The sequence below is a fragment of the Jaculus jaculus genome, chromosome 5, assembly GCF_020740685.1.
Source record: "Jaculus jaculus isolate mJacJac1 chromosome 5, mJacJac1.mat.Y.cur, whole genome shotgun sequence".
Lineage (NCBI taxonomy): Eukaryota > Metazoa > Chordata > Mammalia > Rodentia > Dipodidae > Jaculus > Jaculus jaculus.
In genome coordinates this window covers 2,579,477-2,602,627 of record NC_059106.1, presented here as the reverse complement: position 1 = coordinate 2,602,627, position 23,151 = coordinate 2,579,477, and the positions used below count along the sequence as shown (strand labels likewise).

The 23,151-nt window shown below is 41.3% G+C and overlaps 1 protein-coding gene across 3 annotated transcripts in view; it reads left to right on the top strand.

The window, feature by feature from the left end:
- Nucleotides 1-23,151, top strand: part of Rab3gap1 (RAB3 GTPase activating protein catalytic subunit 1) — a 69,840-nt gene that overhangs the window by 12,830 nt on the left and 33,859 nt on the right. For all 3 annotated transcript variants that reach the window (XM_045148639.1, XM_045148637.1, XR_006637109.1), the window contains exons 5-11: nucleotides 548-626; nucleotides 861-980; nucleotides 3,366-3,531; nucleotides 8,119-8,218; nucleotides 14,691-14,772; nucleotides 15,709-15,777; nucleotides 20,878-20,951. In XM_045148639.1, coding sequence (XP_045004574.1) covers nucleotides 548-626; nucleotides 861-980; nucleotides 3,366-3,531; nucleotides 8,119-8,218; nucleotides 14,691-14,772; nucleotides 15,709-15,777; nucleotides 20,878-20,951 — 690 coding nt within the window. The remainder of the gene's footprint in view (nucleotides 1-547; nucleotides 627-860; nucleotides 981-3,365; nucleotides 3,532-8,118; nucleotides 8,219-14,690; nucleotides 14,773-15,708; nucleotides 15,778-20,877; nucleotides 20,952-23,151) is intronic.

The following is a 23,151-nucleotide window of genomic DNA, read 5'->3' as shown; positions in this document are numbered from 1 at the left end:
AAGCAATTATAGCTGTCCAACAAAAATACCATATGAATAAATACTATTCTTTATACTTTGACCTTATATGTACTTCAGAGCATATATAATACTAATTTATGTCTTTGCCTTGTTACATGTTGGAATTCAAAGGTACTTGGGTTAGAAATGGGAAACTGGGCAGAGAGATTTTACAAAAGCATTGAATATGTCTAGCATGTCAGAAAAGGCCTCTATACAAAGTGATCCATGGGTGACTGATGTCTAGTCAGAGCTTGGAAGAACAAACAGAAGACTGCTCCCTAGTGATGGAGAGGACCATTGGAGAATGACTTAGAACTGGCTCCCTAGTGAGGGTGAGGGCCCTTGGAATGATTTAGTACCAAAAACTATATCAGCATAGGAATGATATTTTTTGATTTTATTTTCAAATTTTGAAGGTGAGACTTTCCCTAAATCTTAGAGGAAGTCCTAGATACAACCTGTAATGATTGCAAACATCTTCTCAATTATGTCATGAAGTTCTGCCTTAAATTGAAAATGTTTTTATTATCAAATGTTCCTTTAGATGCTATTCCACAAGCTATGCAAGATTTGTTGTGCATGAATAATGACTTTCCTCCAAGAGCACATTGCCTGGTAAGATGGTATGTATACCTTTTATTCAGATGTCTTCTAGTGTGTCGTAAGGAGACCCCCAGACTGTCCCTAGGTTTATAGATTCATTTGCCATGGCAGAGTATGGTAGGGAGTGTGGAAGAGCTAGTAATAGCAAAGCTGCTAGTGCAAATTTGGCTTAAATTTCCTATGGGAAAAATTTTTCAAATGATAGATTTCTGTGTTCTGAAATTTCTCTTTAATGGGGTGGGTCTGTCTTTAAGGTATGGCCTGCGGGAGTTTGTGGTGATTGCTCCTGCTGCACACAGTGATGCGGTTCTCAGTGAGTCCAAATGCAATCTCCTTCTCAGCTCCGTCTCCATGGCTCTGGGGAACACTGGCTGGTAGGTACACTTTGTACAGCCCAAGCAATGAGTCAGAAATTACTACTAGTGATAATTTGTGGCAGTGAATGACTATTACATGTCGCTTTCTTTGGCTGTGGTGAAGAATTTAGTGCAGACACTTCGCATGCTGGAATTTGATACCTAAGGACAGAGTTAGAGCCCACTGTGCTTGTAACGCTAGCACTCAGGAGGCCGACACAGTTCAAGGCCCACCTGGGTATATAGTGAGAACCTGTCTCAAGAAAAACAAAACAACCAAGACCAAAAAAAAAAAACACTGCTGGGCATGGTGGCGCATGCTTTTTAATCACAGCACTGGGAGGCAGAAGTAGGAGGGTCGCCATGAATTCTAGGCTACCCTGAGACTACATAGTAAATTCCAGGTCAGCCTGGGCCAGAGTGAGACTCTACCTTCAAAAACCAAAACAAACAAACAAACAAAAGTGATTATTTAAATCTTTTTTTGTTGTTTGTTTTTGAGGTATGGTCTCTAGTCTAGGATGACCTGAAATTCACTATATAGTCCCAGGCTGGCCTCAGTCTCACAGCGATACTCCTACCTCAGCCTACCAAGTGCTAGGATTAAAGGTGTATGCCACTATACCGAGTTTATTTAAATCTTTATGAAGGATATTTCTGAAAGGACTCTTACTGAAATCTTTTCTATATATTTGAAATAAGGACTAAATTGTACTTTTTTGTGGTTTGCTTTCAGAATTTTACTTCATTAAAATGCACTACACAAACCAAATATTAAGATTTGTGCAGCATCAGACTTTTTTTCTGAATAACTTTCAAAAATTATTATTTTTTTGTTGGGGTTTTATTCCAGCCCAGGCCAACTTAGTACTCACTGTAGCCCCAGGCTGGCCTTGAACTCACAATGATCCTCCTACCTCAGGCTCTTGAGTGTTGGGATTAAAGGAGTGTGCCACCACACCCAGCTCAGAAATTTTTAGTTTCTTACCCTAGTCTTAAATACAGATGTTTAGGAACATGAAATTTGCTTACTCATTATTTTATTCATTTTTCCCCCCTGGTATTGAGGACCGAGCCCAGGGCCTGTGCTTGCTAGGCAAGTGCTCATCCACTGAGCTAAATCCCCAGCCCTGTTCTGCTACTTGAGTTATATTTCATTTGTATATCACATAAGCAACAGTCCTAAATGGGATAGTTGGGGCTTGTTTTTTTTTAAGGCTAGAATATTTAATAAGGTAGCAATATTAACTTGGGAATATGTTTATATAGTCTTATTTTTGTTATTTTCAGTAGGTGTGTTCTATAAAGATACCACAAACATTGAATTAGCAAATCTTCAACCATTGTTCAGGGGAAAAGTGAGTAGGTTCCTTTGTGCCTCTGGTCACATTTTTGTCAATCAGTTAATACCGGCCTTGTTTTACATGTGGTTCTGTTGAAAGATTCTTTGTTGAGTATGTATTATTGATTCACTCGGATTGAATTTATAGCCAGTAGTGCTGAAACTCATGCCTGAATGAGGCATACCCAGCACATGTTACCTCTTTCTTGCACTCAGATGCACTGTCTCCACATTTGTGCCTGGACACAGACAAGCACAGATTAGATAATGAGAGGGACACAGGGACACATAGGTGTGTTGGAGAGTTGACACAAGGGCAGAGCACTTCCTCATTCCAGTCAGCTGGGAGAATGTATGTTGGGATAATCCAAATCATGTCTGCTCTGCACATCTGTAAATGACTGTGTTGCTAGTGTTGTTTTTAGGGTTACAAATAAGTTTTAGTGAGTAGGCTAATTTGCAAATGGAAATCTGTGAAGAGTGAGAAATAGTTACATATTTATTGAGAAACAATCATGAAGACAGAGAGAGCGAGCGAGGAGGATGCACCAGAGCCTCTTGGAATTGCAAACAAACCCCCAGACGCATGTGCACTTTCTGCATCTGGCTTTACCTGGGTACTGGGGAATCGCACCTGGGCTGACAGGCTTCACACAAGCAAGCACCTTTAACCACTGAGCTATCTCTCTAGCCCAGATTTGGGTCTTTTAGAGCTTAAGAGAGGAAAGAATACAGAGCTATTGAAGAGAAGGCAGGAGTGGAGTTGCCAGAAATGGGAAAGCCCCTCAATTCTTTAAATGGCAAAGTGAGAAAAACTACTTAACCACAAACTTGGCTTGACTAAAGTACCAGTAGGTGCTGCTTTTATCGGTTTATCAGAACAAAGAGGAAAGAATGAAGAATATCTTTGTTGTAAATGAGTCTGTGATCGTTAGTATTCTTAGTTTAGTATTTTTAAGTATTTAAGATTAAAGTAACAGAACTTTTTTTTTTTTTGAGGTTTAGTAGTTACTTAATGTGTAGTGAATTACATTCTGTTCTTTTTAAATCATGCCTTATAGCCAGGTACCACTCTTTGTGCAAATTCATCACAAGTGGCGACGAATGTATGTGGGAGAATGTCAAGGTCCTGGTGTCCGAACTGACTTTGAGATGGTTCATCTTCGAAAAGTGCCAAATCAGTACACTCATTTATCAGGTCTGCTGGACATCTTCAAATCCAAGATTGTGAGTTGGCATTGGTATTGTCTGTCTTACTTGGGTCCAGATAGAAGTCAGTTTGGTTATTTGAATCGAATAGGAACATTCCTCTAGTATATCAATAATGTAACCAATTATAAGAAAGCCAATTTACTACACAGGCTACTAAAACAAAATGCTGGATGAAGAACTTCTCTGTTTTGTTTGTTCAGTCTGTTACTATTTATTGACAGTTCTGCTGTTTCTCCTGTGTAGAAGTTGCTTGTTTGGGGCATTGGCTGAGAGCTTGTTGAGGTCTGAACCCTTCAGATTCTACTTTTCCTTAGTCTTTTTTTTTTTTTTTTTTTTAAGGTAGGGTCTCACTCTAGCCTAGGCTGACTTGGAATTCACTTTGTAGTTTCACGGTGACCACAGAGTCACAACTATCCTCCTACCTGGCATTAAAGGTATACACCACCACGCCTGGCTAAAAAAATTTCTTTCAAGTCTTCATCTGACTTTTTAGAAAATTTATTTTAGGGCTGGAGAGATGGCTTAACAGTTAAGGCATTTGCCTGCAAAGCCAAAAGACCTTGTTCGATTCCTTAGGACCTATATAAGCCAGATGCACAAGGGGGCGCATGCGTCTGGAGTTTGTTTGCAGTGTCTAGAGGCCCTGGTGCGCCCATTCTCGCTCTCTCAGATAAATAAAGTTTTTTTTTTTTTTTAATTTTAAAGAAGGGGAGAGAGACAGAAAGGAGAGAGAATGGACGCACCAGGGCCTTGGCTACTGAATTCCAGTACCAGATGCTTGCATCACCTAGTAGACATGTGTGAACTTGCATTTGCCTCACCTTTGTGCATCTGGCTTACATGGGATCTGGAGAGAGATTGAACATGGGTCTTTAGGCTTCATAGGCAAGTGCCTTAACCACTAAGCCATCTCTCCTTCATTTTTTTTTTTTTTGTTGTTGTTGTTTATATTTGTTTTTTATTTTGTTTTTTGAGGCATGGTCCTCCTCTAGCTCAGGCTGACCTGGAAATTCACAGTGTAGTCTCAGGGTGGCCTTGAACTCACAGTGATCCTCTTGCCTCTGTCTCCCGAGTGCTGAGATTAAAGGAGTGTGCCACCACGCCCAGCCCCCCCCCTTTGTGGTTGTGTCTTATTCTAGCCCAGGCTGCCCTGGAATTCACTAGTAGTCTCAGTCTGGCCTCAAGTTCAGGACAGCCCTCCTCATCTCTGCCTCACGAATACTGGCATTAAAGGTTTGTGCCATCATGCCACTCTCTCTGACTTGATTTTAGGTCTAACCTCTATTATGTTCTGTGACTGAGATGGGATGTCAAGTGTATCTTTGGTGTTCTATAAAACCACTGTCACACAGATGGAGATCTTACTGTACTGTTCTAGGGGGGGAAAGTAGAGGTTTGTTTTTTTTTTTTAAGGTAGGGGCTCATTTTAGCCCAGGCTGGCCTGGAATTCACTGTGTAGGCTCAGGCTGGTCTTGAACTCACAGCGATCCTCCTACCTCTGTCTCCTGGTACTGGGATTAAAGGTGTGTGCCACCACACCTGGGTAAAAGTAGAGTTTTGCAGGCTGGAGTTGACTGTTTCTCACTTAAGTGATCAAACCTGATTAGCAAACTGAACTCAGTTAACATTTAGTTTGTGGGGCTGGGAAGCAGCTAAAGGCACAGGCTTGCAAAGCCTGCTGGTCCCTGCTCAACCCCCAAGCCCTGTGTGCGTTGCATGCAAACACGTGGTACAGGCATCTGATGTTTATTTGCAGCAGCAAGGGTCCCAGGTGTCCAGACACACATGTGCAAATCAAATTTATGCTTTTATGTATCTGTTAAAAATGAACTGAAGGGGTTGCAAAGATGGCTCAGCAGTTAAAGGTACTTGCTTACAAAGCCTTGGTTCATTTTCCCAGTACCCATGTGAAGCCCAATACACAAAGTGGCAAATGTATCTGGAGTTAGCTTGCAGTGGCAGGAGGCGCTGGCACACACATACTCGTTCTCTTTCTGCCTGCCTCTTTATTTCTCAAATAAATAAGATAAATAAACATAAAATAAATAAATAATTTTTTTTTTTTCGGGGTAGAGCTTCATACTAGCCCAGGCTGACTTGGAACTCACTATGTAGTTTCAGGATGGCCTCAAACTCACAATGATCCTCCTACCTCTGCCTCCCAAGTGTTGAGATTAAAGGCGTGCGCCACCACACCGGGTTTAAATAAATACTTTTAAAAATTAGCTGAAAACTGAAAACAACCAACCGGCAGTGTCTCTGTAGGTGCTACACTGAGGACAAAGCCATCATCTGCATGGGACCCTTTTTTTGTCTTTTCCTTTTGGTTTATTTTTAGTTTATTCTTTGTGTATTTGTTTTGTGTGTTTGTGGTGTATGCGTGGGTAATACCTTGCAGCGCTCCCTGCAGTGGCCAGAGCAGAACACTGGGTGTCCTGCTCCATGGCTCTTGTACCTGCTCTTACTTGGGCTGGAGTCTTACTGATGGTAGTTTTTCGTGAGCCCAGGCAGTTCCTTGGTCTCTTGTTTCCTTTTGCAATGCAGGGGTTATAGAGGCGTGCATGGCCACACACAGCTGTTTATGTGGGATGGAGATTTGAACTTGGTCTTTTCAGGTTGCCACAGGCCCTTGTACATGCATAGGAAGCACTCTTAACCACTGAGCCATCTTTTCAGCTCTCTTTGTTGTTGTTGTTTTGGTTTTTCGAGGTAGGGTCTCGCTCTAGCCCAGGCTGACCTGGAATTCACTATGGAGTATCAGGGTGGCCTCGAACTCACGGCAATCCTCCTACCTCTGCCTCCAGAGTGCTGGAATTAAAGGCGTGCGCCACCACACCTGGCTCAGCTCTTCTTAAATTTTAATTTTATTTACTTATTTGCAAGCAGAGATAGAAGAGAGACAGAGAGAATGGGCATGCCAGGGCCTCCAGCCACTGCATACGAATTTCAGATGCATGAGTCACCTTGTGCATCTGGCTTACGTGGGTCCTGGGGAATCAAGCCTTGAACTGGGGTCCTTAGGCTTCACAGGCAAGCACTTAGCTGCTAAGCCAGCCCTGGAGCTTTTTTTTTTTAATTAAATTAATTTTTAAAATTTTTAGTATTTATTTACTTATTTGACAGAGAAAGGGGGTGGGGAAAAATAGGCACGCCAGGGCCTCTAGCCACTGCAAACTCCAGACGCATGCGCCCCCTTGTGCATCTGGCTAAAGTGGGTCCTAGGGATTCAAACCTGGGTTTTTTGGCTTTGCAGGCAAATGCCTTAACCTCTAAGCCATCCCTTCAGCCTGCTTGCTTTTTTAAAAAAAAACAAAACAAAACTTTGTATTTATTTTATTTGAGAGAGAGAGAGATGAAGAGAGAATAGACACTCCTGGGTCTCTAGCCATTGAAAGTGAACTCCAGACACATGTGCCACATTGTGCATTTGGCTCTATGTGGATACTGGGGAATCAAATCCAGGTCCTTAGGCTTTGTAGGCAAGTGCCTTAACCACTGAACCATCTCTTCAGCCTGTTCTTTGGTTTTTGACATGAAGTTTCACTGTGTTGCTCAGACTATCCTCCAGTGTGTTTAAATTCCTCACCCCATTATTTGGGACTATAGGTATGTACCACCACACCAGAATTGAAGTTCTTTTTTTTTAATTAAAAATAAATTTTTAGAGGTCAGCCTGGGCTGGAGTGAGACCTTACCCCAAAAAACCAAAATAAATAAATATATTTTTAGGGCTGGAGAGATGGCTCAGTGGTTAAAGGCACGTTGCTTGCAAAGTCTGGCAGCCTAGGTTTGATTCCTCATTATACAGTAAAGCCAGGTGCATAAAGTGGTACATGCATCTGGAGTTTGTTTGCAGGGACAATAGACCCTGCCATGCCCATTCTCTCTTTCTCTCTCTTGCAAATAAATTTTAAAAAAAATTTTAAAAACCTTTTTAAAGCCATTCAGCCTAAGACAGGTGTGGTGGCTCATCCCTCTGATTCCAGCACTTGAGAAGCTGAAATAGGAGGATCACCATGAGTTGGAGGTCAGTTTTAGGTCAGCCTGTGCTAGAACAAGACCCTGCCTCAAATAATAAAGTAAAGTTAGCTATGCAGCCTTTTCAGGAAGTGATGGCATGTGTGGTAGCACTCTGCAGATGCTGCAGAAGCTTGTACACACACATATGTGGCAAGAGGTAATTTTTTTTTTTTTTTTTTGAGGTCTCGCTCTAGCCCAGGTTGGTGTGGACTTCATTATGTAGTCTCAGGCTGGCCTTGAACTCACGGGAATTCTTCTACCTTGGCCTCCTGGGTGTTGGCATTCAAGATGTGGACTACCATGCCCAGCACGTTTCCTTTCTTTAAAACATGGCCTTACATTTGCCAGTCTTGTACCTTGTATGTTCTCCCTGCAGCAGTTCCTAAATGATGCACTTTAGGCTATAAGAAGTTCAGTGACTTATTTTTTCATTTTTCATGTCTAGTCTCTGCACACTTGTCTAACAGTGTAAACTGAAAATTCAGCTTTCAGAGGGTTTTCTTTATCCATTGCATAGGCTTGAATTTATGAGGACAAGGATTCCAGGCTTCATGTAGTGTTGCCTCTGCTTGTGTCTCGTAGGGCTGCCCTCTCACACCACTGCCTCCCGTCAGCATTGCCGTCCGGTTCACCTACGTGCTTCAGGACTGGCAGCAGTGCTTCTGGCCTCAGCAGCCTCCAGGTGAGAATGCTTGGACTGTGCTTAACTTACTGTACAGGAATGGAAAAGGTGTGGTAAGACATTGAAATTGCTTAATGACATTTCAAGTAATACTGCTTCTATAATTTTTCTTGTCCTGAAGAAAAGTTCTCGGATTTTCTAGAGATAGTATTACTTTGGGTTTGTCAGTCTGCCTTTAAGAGCTAAAGTTATTTAAAAAGCATCCCCTGTTGTGGAACATCTCCCTGGCCAACAACTCACTGGAAGGTATCCCATCCCTGGCACTGAAAAATTTCTAGTAACAATTTATGGCTTATGGGTGTTCCATTGTCCAAAAAATTAGGTTTCCATATGACTTATTTACATCCTCTTAGATTTTTTAAAAACTATAATATTTATTTGAGAGCAAGAAAGAGGCAGAAAGAGAGAGAATGAGTGTGCCAGGGCCTCCAGCCTCTGCAAACGAACTTCAGATGCATGCGCCCCCTTGTACATCTAGCTTATGTGGGTTCTGGAGAGTTGAACTGGGATCCTTTGGCTTTTCAGGCAAATGCCTTAACCACTAAGCCATCTCTCCAGCCCTCCTCTTAGATTTTGATTAGCCCTCCCTCTATCTTTCCTTTACACAATCTCTTCTGACCTTACATAGGCCTTTTCACTCCCATTAATCTGTTTTTCTGCTTACATATATACAATACCATTCTATTAAGTCCCCCTTCCCTCACTTTCTATTCCCTTTATGTTCCCTTTCTGGCTTACTGACCTCTGCTTCTAAGTTTTATTCCAACTCAAATAGATGTCCAATCATCTGTAGCTAGGATCCACATATGAGAGAGAACATATGACATTTGGCTTTCTGGGCCTGGGTTACCTCACTTAGTATAATCCTTTCCAGGTCCATCCATTTTCCTGAAAATTTCATAACTTCATTTTTCTTTACTGCTGAGCGAACTCCATTGTATAACTGTGCCACATCTTCATTATCCATCATCACAGTTGAGGGGCATCTAGGTTGGTTCCATTTCCTAGCTATTGTGAATAGAGTAGCAGTAAACATGGTTGAGCAAGTATCTCTAATATATGCCTAAGAGTGGTATAGCTGGATCATATGACAAATCTATTTTTAGCTGTCTCAGGAACCTCCACACTGATTTCCATAATGGCTGGACCAGATTGCATTCCCACCAACTGTTCTTCTTTTTCTGCATCCTCTCCAGCATTTATTGTCATTTGTTTTCATGATGGCAGCCATTCTGACAGGCATGAGATGGAATCTCAATGTAGTTTTGTTTTAAAATATTTTTAATATTAATAATATTATTAACTTTTATTATTTTAATTTTATTAATATTTTATTATTAAAATTATTAATAATATTTTAATTTTATTTATTTGAGAGGGAGAGAGAGAATGGCGCACCAGGGCCTCCAGCCACTACCAGTGAACTCCAGACACATGTGCCACCTTGTTCATCTGGTTTACATGGGTCCTGGAGAATCAAACTGTGATCTTTTGGCTTTGCAGGCAAATGCCTTAATCACTAAGCCGTCCCTCCAGCCCTCAATGTAGTTTTAATCTGCATTTCCCTGATGACTAAGGATGTAAAGTACTTTTTTAGATGTTTATATGCCATCTGTATTTCTTCCTTTGGGAACTCTCTATTTAGTATCATAGCCCATTTTTTAATTGGTTTGTTCTTACTATTTAGTTTTTTGAGTTCTTTGTATATTTTGGATATTAATCCTTTGTCAGATGTATAGCTGGCAAAGATTTTCTCCCATTTTGTAGGTTGCCTCTTTGCTCTACAAAAGCTTTGTATTCATGAGGTCCCAGCAGTTAATCTGTAGTTTTATTGCCTGAACAATTGGGGTTATATTCAGAAAGTCTTTGTGAAGACCATTATGTTGAAGGGTTTCCTCTACTTTTTCCTCTAGCAGTTTCAGAGTTTTTGGTCTGATATTAAGGTCTTTGATCCATTTGCATCCTTCTACAGATACATTTCCAGTTTTCTATTTGCTGAAGAGGCTGTCTTTTCCCCAATGAGTATTCTTGGCATTTTTATCAAAGATGAGGTGGCTTTAGCTACCTGGACTTACATCTGGGTCCTCTATTCTGTTCCATTGATCTACGTGTCTTCTGTTTTTGTGCCAATACCATAATATGTTGTATTCTCATTATCATTTGGTTCTATGAATTTTTTGATTTCCTTCTTGATTTCTTCATTGACCCATTCATCATTTAGTAGTGTATTTTTTAGTTTACATGATTTTGTGTATGCTCTGTATCTTTTCTTGCTGTTGATTTGTAGTTTGATCCCACTGTGATCAGATAGAGTACAAAGAATTATTTCAGTTTTCCTGTATTTGTTAAGATTGGCTTTGTGTCCTAATATATGGTCTGTTTTAGAGAATGATCCATGTGCTGCTGAAATAAAGAATGTGCATTCTGCAGCATTTGTATGAAATGTCCTGTATGTATCTATTAGGTCCGTTTGTTCTATGACCTCATTTAATCCAGATGCCTCTCTTTATTTTTTGCCGGGGTGACCTGTCAATTGATAAGAGTGGGGTGTTGAAGTCACTCACTTAACTAGGTTTGGTGTTTTCTGTGACCTTAGTTCTAATAGTATTTGATGAAATTGGGAGCTCCCATGTTAGGTGCATATATGTTTAGGATTGTAATGTCCTCCTGTTGGAGTATGTCTTTAATCAATATAAAGTGGCCTTCTTTATCTTTCCTAACCAATGTTGCTCTGAAGTCTACCCTGTTCGATATTAGGATAGTGACCTTTGCTTGTTTTCTAGGCCCATTTTCTTGAAACACTGTTTTCCAACCTTTCACCTTAAGATAGTGTGCATCTCTTATAGAAAGGTGAGTTTCTTGGAAGCAATAAATTGAATGCTCCTGCTGTTTAACCCAGTCTGCAAATCTGTGTCTTTTGTTTTGGGCATTGAGGCCATTGATATTAAAAGTTGTTATTGAAGGTGTGTATTTATTTATGCCATTTTTCTTGTCTTGTAGTTCCTCTGGTTTTACCTTTGCTCTCTTGTATTAGCTAGTATTTGAGTATGTTCCCCCCACACACAGGTTTTTTTTTATGTGTGTGCTTTTCTTTCTCTTCAGCATGGAGGATACTTTCAAGTATTTTCTGTAGAGCTGGTTTGGTCTTCAGGTATTCCTTTAGCCTGCATTTGTTGTGGAAAGTCCTTATTTCTCCATCTATTTGAATGGATAGCTTTGCAGGATAAAGTAATCTTATTTGACAGTTGTTACCTTTCAGAAATACATCATTCCAAGCCCTTCTGGTTTTTAAAGTTTGTGTTGAGTAATCTGCTGTTATCCTGATGGGTTTGCCTTTGTATGTGACTGGATTTTTCTCCCTAGGTGCTTTCAATATATTTTCTTTGGTTTACGCGTTAGTATTTGAATTGTAATATGACGGCGAGAGATTCTTTCCTGATTTTGTCTGTTTGGCGTTCTAAAGGCTTCCTGTATCTGTATTTGCATCACTTTCCATATGTGTGGGAAGTTTTCTTCTGTAATTTTGTTGAAAATACCTGCTGTGCTTTTGGAATGAAATTCTTCTCTTTCTACTATGCCCTGAATTCTTATGTTTGATTTCTTCATAGTTCTTTGTAGGTTGTAGATATTGGGCTTCTGTTGGTGTTATAGCTGATAAAGATGTTCTCCCATTCTGTGGCTCTGATTATGGTGTGTTTGTGTAAAAGCATTTTAGTTTCATGAGATCCCATTGGTTGAGTGATTGTTTAATTTCCTGAGCTACTGGGAGACAGGGAATGAGCACTGGCCACTCGCAGAGGCAGTGTGCAGTCAGACTTAGTGCAAGGGGGCCTAAGGGACAGGTGGGTCGTGGTCATCAGAGCCTGCAGCTAGCACCACAGTTAACCTGGTCTAGGAGTCGGGGCTGTGATGTGGCAGCTGGGGCGATCTGCCCCATGCTCCCGAGTGCTGGGTTACAGTAAAGTCCTCAATATTTTTGTGGGGGGGGGTTGTGTGATGTATGTGTGTGTGTGTGTGTGTGTGTATAGATACCCATGCCTTGTGCTGCATGCATAGAGAGGTCAGCAGAGTACGTCGGTGTCCTCATCATCGTACGTTTCTGAGGCAATCTTCACTGAACCTGGAACTCACTGTTTTTCAGCTAAGTTGGCTGGCCAGTGAGCCTAGGCTCCTCTTGTCCCAGTCCCCTCAAGTGCTAGGGTACCTGTGTCTGTAGACATGCCAGTTTTTCACTTGGTACTGACAATCGAACTTAAGTCCTCAGGCTTGTGTACAAGCACTCCCTCCCCCACTGAGCCATGTCCCCAGTTCCTGATCGTTTTGTATTGATTTTCGTACAGTGAGAGAAAAGGATCTAGCTTTCTTGCTGCACAAGTGTGTGTTCAGTTTTCCCAGTGTGGTGGTTTGAGTGTGAGTACATGCAGCCCATTGTCTTAGGTATTCATTTTCATAGACGTGTGCCACCATGCCTCATCCTGCGGAATCAAACCTGGGTCCTTTGGCTTTGTAGGCTGGTGCCTTAACTGCTAAGCCATTTTTCCAGCCCAGCACTGTTCTTTTTAAAAAATATTTATTTATTTATTATTGACAACTTCCCTAATTGTAAACAATATCCCGTGGTAATTCCCTCCCTCCTCCTACTTTCCCTGTTGAAGCTTCACTCTCCATCATGTCCCCTCCCCCTCTCAATCAGTCTCACTTTCATTTTTATGTCCTCATCTTTTCCTCCTATTATGATGATCTTGCAGTACTGTTCTTTTTGTTCAAGCTGTTGTTTAGGGCCTTGTGTGCTTCCATGTGAATCTTAGGATTGTTTTTCTAGTTTTGTGAAGAATGTTAGTTGAATTTTCATGGGGATTAATTGATTATTTATTGTGATTGGGCTCCAAGGCAGCTTAATATGAAACATTAACTTTCCTGTGAAAATGGTGCCTGGCCACTGACCTCCATGACATGGGGAATGACAGAATAGAATCCTCTCCACTGCTGTCCCTTCAGGTTGGAAGAGTGACTGTTGCACCAAGACCCTCAACTGGATCCAAGGCTTATGAGGACTGTGGTCCTCCTGTGGGAGGACTTGTAGCCCCTCTAGACCAGATCTGCCCAGCTTTGCAAGCAAGCACCTTAACCACTGATCCATCTCTCCAGCCCTGGTGTGCAGGCTTCCAAGTCCCTTTTTCTGGGGAGCTTTGGCCACTGAGGGCAGTGGAAGTTGTGCGCTGTTGCTCCTGCTGTGTCCACTTCATCTAGTACTTTTCATTGTGGTTTCTGGTGGTCTTTCAGCCTTGCTTTCTGGAGTGCAAGTCTCTTTGCTATCCTGACTCTACTCGGTGTTACACAGGTGCAGTTTCTAATCCACCAGTTTCAGTGAGCTCATTAATTTTTTTCCGGAAATGTGACCCAGGCTAGCCTTGAGCTCATTATGTAGCTGAGGCTGACTTTGAACTCCTGACCTTCTGCTCCCATCTCCCAAGTGCTGGGATTACAGGTGTACACTACTATGCCCAGCTTTGGGTAAACCTTCTTTAATCTATGAGTGTATTTATGTTCAAGCACATTTAATAGGAAATACAAAACAAATTTGAATAATAGGGCCTCCAGTCTCAGGCCATTCATAGCACGAGAAGGAGCTTTCCTGAATTTAATTTAATTTGTTATGTGTGTGTGTATACAGAAACATATGTTCACATATACAATATGCATATACATGGTGTGTGTGCATGTGGGTAAGTGCAGGTGAACACGTGCCGCAGTGCACATGTGGAGGTACAACTTTTGGGGTGTTAACCCTTGCCTTCCACCTGACCAATCAGTTGGGCGCTCTCATTGTCAGTGCTGCTCACTGCTGTGTTCGCCAGCTAGCTGCTCCATGAAAATTTCCCTGTCACTGCCTCCCCACCTGAGCGTCAGCGTGCTGGGATGACTGAAGCCCACCATGGAGATCTGAACTTGAGTACTCAAGCTTGAGTGGCAAGTGCTATATCCACTGAGCCATCTCCCTATCCCCTCTTTCCTGAACTTTAAATATTTCTGTCTACTGTCAATCAAAATTTAATTATATTAATGATGACAAATCTGATAGTTTGTTATTCAGAAATTATTGACAGCAGAACTTATGAATGTAGGTTAGTGATTAAAGTTTTTAGGGCTCAAATCATCTTTTTTTATAATTTTAGTAATCACATTCTTAGAAAATGTGGGGAAATATAGGAATAATACTCTCTTGAGTAATCAAGGGTAACATTTAGAATAGATGGCTTCGTGGAAAGACTGGATAACAGTAAGTGTATGTATTTGTTTGTGTTCTCACTCCCAAGAGCAATGTTTGCAGTCGTCTGTGCTGCAGGAGGCCTGGACCTGCTCTCTGCACTGCGTGATGGGCATTGGGGTCTAACCTAACTAGAGTAGATCATTCCCTCTCTCTACTTTTTTTTTTTTTACCAAATAATGCAAAAGTATTTCTTATCTTTAGATATAGATGCCCTTGTAGGAGGAGAAGTTGGAGGCTTGGAGTTTGGCAAGTTGCCATTTGGTGCCTGTGAAGATCCTATTAGGTGAGAATTTCAACCTGTCTCTTGAATTGTAAGGTTATGCTTCTAAAGTGTATTGATGTCAGTTTATGATTGTGTGGGCTCTTGGGATGAATATAACCATAGAAGTAAAGAACTACACTGACTTTTAATAATTTCACATGAAAACCTTCTAAAATTTAATACTCTTCTATCACAGGAGTTTAGTAAATTCTGGGGCTGGAAATGTAGCTCTCAGAGTTTGCAGCAAAAAAGAAAAATAAAAGTTTGACCATCTGTGGCTTATGGGCCAATCTGTATGGTTTTCTGCATTTGCTTTCTACATTTTTTTCAGGGGTATGAAATAGGAAAGAAAGATGAGGACACAGCAGGCTCTGAACACTTATCATATAGCTGACAGCACTTACTAGGTCTTTTGCAGGAAAAACGTTGGTCCACTCATTCTCATTGTCTCAGTCCCTTGATTTTTCAAAGATGGGATAAAATTTGGAGGATCACAATGAGTTTGAGGCCATTCTGAGACTACATACTGAATTCCAGGTTGGCCAGAGCTAGAGTGAAACCCTACCTCGAAAAACAAAACAAAACAAAAAAACTTAACTTGTGTAAAAATAGTATCACTTTTAAAAAAATTATGTGTGTATGTATGGGTACTGCTACAAACAAACTTTGTTTTGCTCTTCTTCCTGTTGTTATAGGCACATTGGGGTAACAGATGCCTCTTTGTGCCCAGCTTTACATGGGTGCTGGGAGATCAAGCTTGGGTTGGTACGCTTTGTAAGCAAATGCCTTTTAACTGTTGAGCCATCTTCCAGTCTTACATAACAGCACTTCTAACATACTTATATTTACCTCTTTAGTTATGTCCTCTGGTAGCATTTTAGAAGTAGAATTGTGAGTCAGAGGTATGTATACAAAATTGAAGCTTGTGGATTATATTTTATGTTCTGTTTATTTTAGTGAACTCCATTTAGCAGCTACATGGCCTGATTTAACTGAAGGGATCATTGTGGATAATGATGTTTACTCGTAAGTATGGACAAATTAACTACCACGTGGTCAGCAAGTTTCCTTTTTTTTTTTTTTTTTCTGTCAAGGTAGGGTCTCACTCTAGCTCAGGCTGTCCTGGAGTTCACTATGTAGTCTCAAGGTGGCCTTGAACTCATGGCAATCCTCCTACCTCTGCCTCCCAAGTACTGGGATTAAAGGAGTATGCCACCATAGCCAGCAAGTTTCCCTTTTTTGTTTGTAACATTTTACAGTAATATTGGTGGGTTTTTTTTTTTTTTTTTTTTTTGGTTTTTCGAGGTAGGGTCTCACTCTGGTCCAGGCTGACCTGGAATTAACTCTGTAGTCTCAGGGTGGCCTTGAACTCACGGCGATTCTCCTACCTTTGCCTCCCGAGTGCTGGGATTAAAGGCATGCGCCACCACGCCCGGCGTTGGTTGTTTTCTTAAATTTCTTTTTATTATTTATATGTCTGTGTGTATGGAAATGCCTGGACTGTGGCATGCATGTGGAGCTCAGAAGACAGTCTTAGAGTATTAATCCTCACCTTCTACCTTTCTTTTTTTCCTTTTTGTGCTTTTCGAGGTAGGGTCTCACTGTAGCCCAGGGTGACCTGGAATTCACTATATAGTCTCAGGGCGGCCATGAACTCATGGCAATCCTCCTACTTCTGCCTCCTGAGTTCTGGGATTAAAGGTGTGCACCACCATGCCTGGCCCTTTGTCTTTTTTTTTTTAATCTTTTGCTTTTTGTACTACCTTCTACCTTTTTTTTTTTTTTTTTAATTGGGCTGGAGAGCTGTCTTAGCAGTTAAGGCGCTTGTCTGTGAAGCCTAAGGACCCAGGTTTGAATTACCAGTAGCCACATCAGCCAGATGAACAAGGTGGCACATGCATCTGGAGTTCATTTGTAGTGGTTGGAGGCCCTGGCACACCCATTCTTTATCTACCTCATTCCTCCCTCTCTTTCTCTCTCTTCTTCCTTCTCTTTCTCAAATAAATTAACAAATAAAATATTTATTTATTTGTGAGCAGAGAGAGGGAGAAAGACTAAAAGGATGCATCAGAGCCTCTTGCCAGTGAAAACATACTCCAGATGCATACACCATTCTGTGCATCTGGTTTTATGTGGTGAATCAAACCTGGGGCCAACCCAGGCCAGCAGGCTTTGCTAGCAAGCACCTTTAACTGCTGAGCTATCTCCCAAGCCCTTTGCATTTTTGTTTTGAGTGTTCTTGTTACTGGTTTTATTGCTGTTGGGAACACAAGAGTAGTTGGTCTGTGAGCATTGGGATTGTCTTGGCTCCACTCTCAATTGCAGTAGGCATGCTGGGATTACAGATGCATGTGTCACTTTGTATTTGGCTTTAGGTGTTGCTGGGGATCAAACTTGGGTAGGTAGCCTTGCAGAGCAAGCACCCTTAAATTTTTACTTACTTATTTGTTTGCTTGTGTCCATGTGTGTGTATGTATGGGTGTGCCAAGATTTCTTACTGTTGCAGACAGATGCCCATCTGGCTTTGCATGGGTGGCAGGAGAACTGAAAAGCTGGTGGGCTTTGTAAGCAAGCACCTCTAACCACTTAGCCATCTCCCCAGCCCCTAAAGCTTTGCTTTTAAAGGTCATGTTGTAAACTTTTGGTATGGATTTATCAATGTGGTTTATTTACTCTGCTGATTTAGAAAGTTTAGCCTTTGGATTTAAAGGTAAGGAACAATTTGAATCTCACTGTGTTTTAGCAGAGAGATTTCTACTACTCATTTGAACTCTTCTTAGCTGATGAGGATCATTTTGGTGGTGGGAAGGGAACTGGAGAGATGGCTCAGTGGTCAAAGGTATTTGCAAAGTCTGACTGCCTGGGTTTGATTCCCCAATACCTACACAAAGCCAGATGCACAAAATAAGGGATGTGTCTGGAGTTCATTTGCAGTTGCAGGAGGCTCTTTTTTTTTTCTCTCCTCCCTCTTTCTCCTTTCTCCCTGAATAAATAAATAAATAATATTTTTCAAGAAATATTCACTTTGGAGCTGGGTATAGTGGCTCACGCCTTTAATCCCAGTACTCGGGAAGCAGAGGTAGGAGGATTGCTGTGAGTTCGAGGCCACACTGAGAATACAGAATTCCAGGTCAGCCTGGGCCAGAGTGAGACCCTACCTCGAAAAGCCAAAATAAACAACCAGAATCCCTTTGGGCCTGAGACTGAAGGCAGAGCATGTACAGTACCCTGGGCTCTACCCCAAGTCCTACTGCCCTCCAAAAGAGATGCTTCATGAGATGCTTTGAAGAGACGTGATCACCAAAACACATGGGAATAATATCTGACCACTACATGTTAGGAGGGATAAACATCTGGCCAATTCTGTACAGTGGAAGAGGAAGCAAAAATGCAAAGTAGTGAGAAATGGACTCTTCATAATTCAGAAGGACACTTGTCATAATTAAAGGAAATTCATTGTATTTGTTGATGGTGAAAGTACTATGAGTGTCCTCAACTAAATGATGTACGGGTAGAGAAGAAAGTGAAGGTGATAATCCCATAAATTAATAAGACACCACCTTAATTTACATCTTTTCAAAGTTTAACATTTAGTACATTTAAATCTTTTGTGCTTTATTTTATTGAGAGAAGGAGGGAGGGAAAGACGCAGGTAGAGAGAGAGAATGGGCATGCCAAGGCCTTCCAGCCATATCTCCAGCCCTTAAATGTTTTTATTATTTATTTACTCAAGACAGAAAGGGGGGGGGGGAGAGAGAGGATGGGTGTGGCAGAGCCTGTAGCCACTGCAAACGAACTCCAGATGCATGTGCCATTTTGTGCATCTGGCTTATGTGGGCACTAGGGAATTGAACTTGGGTTCTTAGGCTTCATAGGCAAACTGCTAAGCCATCTCTCCAGCCAAGATCTATTTTTTGTTGTGTCGTAGTTTGAATTGCACATAGTCTTCGATGAAGCAGATCCATACAATGTACTTTATTATTAAAATATGATGGATACTTTGATTTTTTTTGGATACTTTGTTTTTTGTGCAAGTTTTTGTAGTATCTTGTGTAATTAATGTTTAAAAACAGATTAAGATTTAGGTTGTGCATCTTCTTTTTCTTAATTTTTTAAAAAAATATTTATTTATTTGAGAGTGAGAAAGAGACAGAGAGAGAGAGAGAATGGGTGTGCCAGGCCTCCAGCCACAGCAAACAAACTCCAGATGCATGCACCCCCTTGTGCATCTGGCTTACGTGGGTCCTGGAGAATTGAACTGAGATCCTTTGGCTTTGCAGGCAAATGCCTTAACCGCTAAGCCATTTCTCCAGCCCTTTTTTAAAAATCATTTTTAAATTTTTTATTTTATTTATTTGAGAGAGATAGAAAAAGGGATATGTATATACATACACACACACACACAAATGCATGCATGCATGCCTGCATGCATGCATACATACATACATATGTGTGTGTGTGTGTGTGTATATATATGTATATATGGAGAGAGAGAGAGAGAATTGGACGTGCCATGCCCTTCAGCCACTGCAAGCAAACTCTAGACGCATGTACTACCTTATGCATCTGGCTTATGTGGGTCCTGGGGAAATAGAACCTGGGTCCTTTTTTTTTTATTAAAAAATTTTTTAACTTTATTTATTTATTTATTTGAGAGCGACAGACACAGAGAGAAAGACAGATAGAGGGAGAGAGAGAATGGACGCGCCAGGGCTTCCAGCCTCTGCAAACGAACTCCAGACACATGTGCCCCCTTGTGTCCTTTTGCTTCGCAGGCAAACACCTTAACAGCTAGCCATCTCTCCAGCCCAGCTTTTTCTTAATTTTATTGTGTTCTCTTAAAAGTGTTTATCTCAGGTTATTAGTATACATTGTTCAGACTATTTTTTAATATTTCTAAATTTTGTTTTGATTTTGTTAGTAATTTTCTAAGTACTTGTTTTATTAACATGTTTTAAAACTTCCTTGTTGCAGTCTGGTTCACATTGCTGGTAGGAATCACCCAACCAAGAGCAGCTTGTGGGGGGAAAAAAGAGGTTTATTTTGGCTTACAGGCTCAATGGGACACTCCACGATGGCAGGGGAAAATGATAGCACGAGCAGAGGGTGGGAATCACCCCCTGGTCAACATAAGGTGGACCATAGCAACAGGAGACTGTGCCAAACACTGGCATGGGGAAACTGGCTATAACACCCATAAGCCCACCCAACACATTAGCCCAACAATATAATGCCTCCAGGAGGTATTAATTCCCAAATCTCCATCAGCTGGGAACCTAGCATTCAGAACACCTAAGTTTATGGAGGACACCTGAATCAAACCAAATCATTCCTAAAATGGTTTTCTGTGTTATTTGGATAACATAAGTTTAGTTCATTTATTTATTTATTTATTTTATTTATTTGAGAGCAAAAGACACAGAGAGAAAGAGGCAGAGAGAGAGAGAGAGAATGGGCGCGCCAGGGCTTCCAGGCCCTGCAAACGAACTCCAGATGCATGCGCCCCTTGTGCATCATGCTAATGTGGTTCCTGGGAAATCGAGCCTTGAGCTGGGGTCCTTGCAGATGGGTGTGCTGTTGTACATTGATAATCCCAGCACTTAGGAGACTGAGGCAGAACAATCAAGTTTGTGGCTAGTCTGGAGGGAAGGATAGTCGGGAGGCAAAGAAGGAGAGGTTCTGGTCCAGACCAGACCCCGAGGACAGACTGCTGTGTCCTGCTTTCTTCACTAGGCCTTTCTCATGTTTGCAGCAGCTCTCAAAATAGTGCCACCTGGGGACCAAACTTTGAAAGCATGAGTCTTTTGGGGACACTTCATATATACTACCTATGTCCTGGGGGACTTTACATATGCCCTCACCTAGCTCTCATTACACTGCTTTTTTTTTTTTTTTTTTTTTTTTTTTTTTTGGTTTTCGAGGTAAGGTCTCACTGTAGCCCAGGCTGACCTGGAATTCACTGTGGAGTCTCAGGGTGGCCTCGAACTCACGGTGATCCTCCTACCTCTGCCTCCCGAGTGCTGGGATTAAAGGCGTGCGCCACCACGCCCGGCTTACACTGCATTTTGACTAGTTTGTGAACCTTAGAGATTACCATAATTAATACCTTGTGTTTATTGTATTTAGTGATTTGGATCCTATTCAAGCTCCTCATTGGTCTGTTAGAGTTCGGAAAGCTGATAACCCCCAGTGTCTGCTAGGTAAAGTATATTATGTTTCTCTTCTGAAATGCCACATTCCTACTTCCTTCCACATTAGGAACACTGAATACATTCTTTATCGTTTTCTTTTTATGTGTGTCTGGTATGTGTGCATGTGTGCGTGCATATGTATGTGGAGGCCAGAGGACAACTTCAGCTATCCTTCTGAGGAACACTGTCTACCTCTTTGAGGTAGGATCTCTCATGGAGCTGGAGCCTACCACATGCTAGACTGGCTAGCCAGTGAGCTCTAGGAATCTCCACCTTCCCAGTGCTGGGATTATAAGCATGCACATTATCTGTCATTTATGTGGGCTTTGGGGATTGAATTCAGAACCTCATACTTGGGAGGTAAATGCTTTACAACTGAGCCATCTCCTCAGCCCTGAATACATTCTTCATATTTTATGTCACATATTAACATTTTTAACATTTATGACTCCTCAGTTAAGACTGTAGAACAAAATTTTGGCTGGGCATGGTGGCACACACCTTTGATACCAACACTTGGGAGTCAGAGATAGGTGGATTACTGTGAGCTCAAGGTCAACCTGAGACTAGTGAATCACAGGTCAGCCTAGGCTAGAGTGAAACCCTACTTTGAAAAACCAAAAAATCAGCTGGGTGTGGTGGCGCACGCCTTTAATCCCAGCACTTGGTAGGCAGAGGTAGGAGGATCACCATGAGTTCAAGGCAACCCTGAGACTACATAGTCAATTCCAGGGCAGCGAGGGCTAAGGTGAGACCCTACCTTGAAAAACCAAAACAAAATCTTTACCAATACCAATCTTTTGTTGGGCTGGGGAGATGGCTCAGCAGATAAGGAACTTGCCTGCAAAGCCTAACAATCCATGTTCAATTCCTCAGTACCCCCATTATTTATTTGCAAGCAGAGAGAGACAGAGCAAAGAATGGACACACCTGGCTCTCTAGCTTCTGCAAACGAACTCCAGATACATGTGCCGCTTGTGTGCCTGTCTTTACATGGGTACTGGGGAATTGAACATGGGTTGTTACTTTACAGGCAAGTGCCTTTAACTACTTAGACATCTCACCAGCCCAATAAAAACATTAAAAAAAATCTTTTGTTAATAGCACTAGAAGGATTTATTTCAGTTATAATTAATCTATACTTCATAATTCGATGTCATTTTCTTAGTTTTTCCTTATGCTATTAATTATGTTACCTTCTTTCTGTGGCGTAGTCTTTTGCTTTTGTCCTCTGGACCTGTGGCATGTGGTGGGGAAAGCACTGACTTTGTGCGTTTGAACAAGGCTACTTAAGCTTTCCTCTAGTGATGCTTTTTTACGTGAGGAGATTTTTGTTTATTTTTTATTTATTTATTTGAGAGTGACAGAGAGTATGTTCACGCCAGGGCCTTCAGCCACTGCAAACAAACTCCAGACACGTGTGCCTCCTTGTGCTACTAAGGTGGGTCCTGGGGAATCGAGCCTCTAACCAGGGTTCTTAGACTTCGCAGGCAAGCACTTAACCACTAAGCCATCTCTCCAGCCCCTCACCTGAGGAGTTTTTTGTGCCGCCTCAGTTATTTTGGTGTGTAGAATAGATACACAGATCAAACATTTGCTGGTAATATGTCATATGGAAATTGATTTAAAACAATTCTTTCATATACTTAGAACTTTACTAAAAGACTAAAGCATATTTGCACACGAATGAGATGTATGTGCTTATTTTTACATAAAGAATTAAATCCTAGCTAAATATTTCATACTATGGGACATAAAGCATTTTCTAGTAGTATTTAGAGTTGATTAATATTTTTACTTTATGAAACTGACACCCTATTGAGATGCTAAGGAGGCATCACCTATGTTTTTATTTTATAGTTGTCAATGCTGAGAATGCTACTCTGCATACATAGATAGTAACAAAATAGAAGAGGTATGTTTAGGGCCAGTTCAGAAATTGTTGGAAATTCTGTCATAATCACAAGCCAAAATACATTAAACCAGTTTTTGTATCTGGCTTATGTGGGTGCCTTGGGGATACAATGCATGCCAACAGGCTTTGCAGCAAGCACTTTTAGCCACTGAGCCATCTTTCCCTGTTACACTGAACCTTTTTTTTTCTTCCCTAAATAAAACTTATCACCAACTCAAAACAAGTTATTTAATATAATGCAGTACAATCCAAAGATATGCTAATTTGATAGTTACTTAATGAGGAATGGTGGTA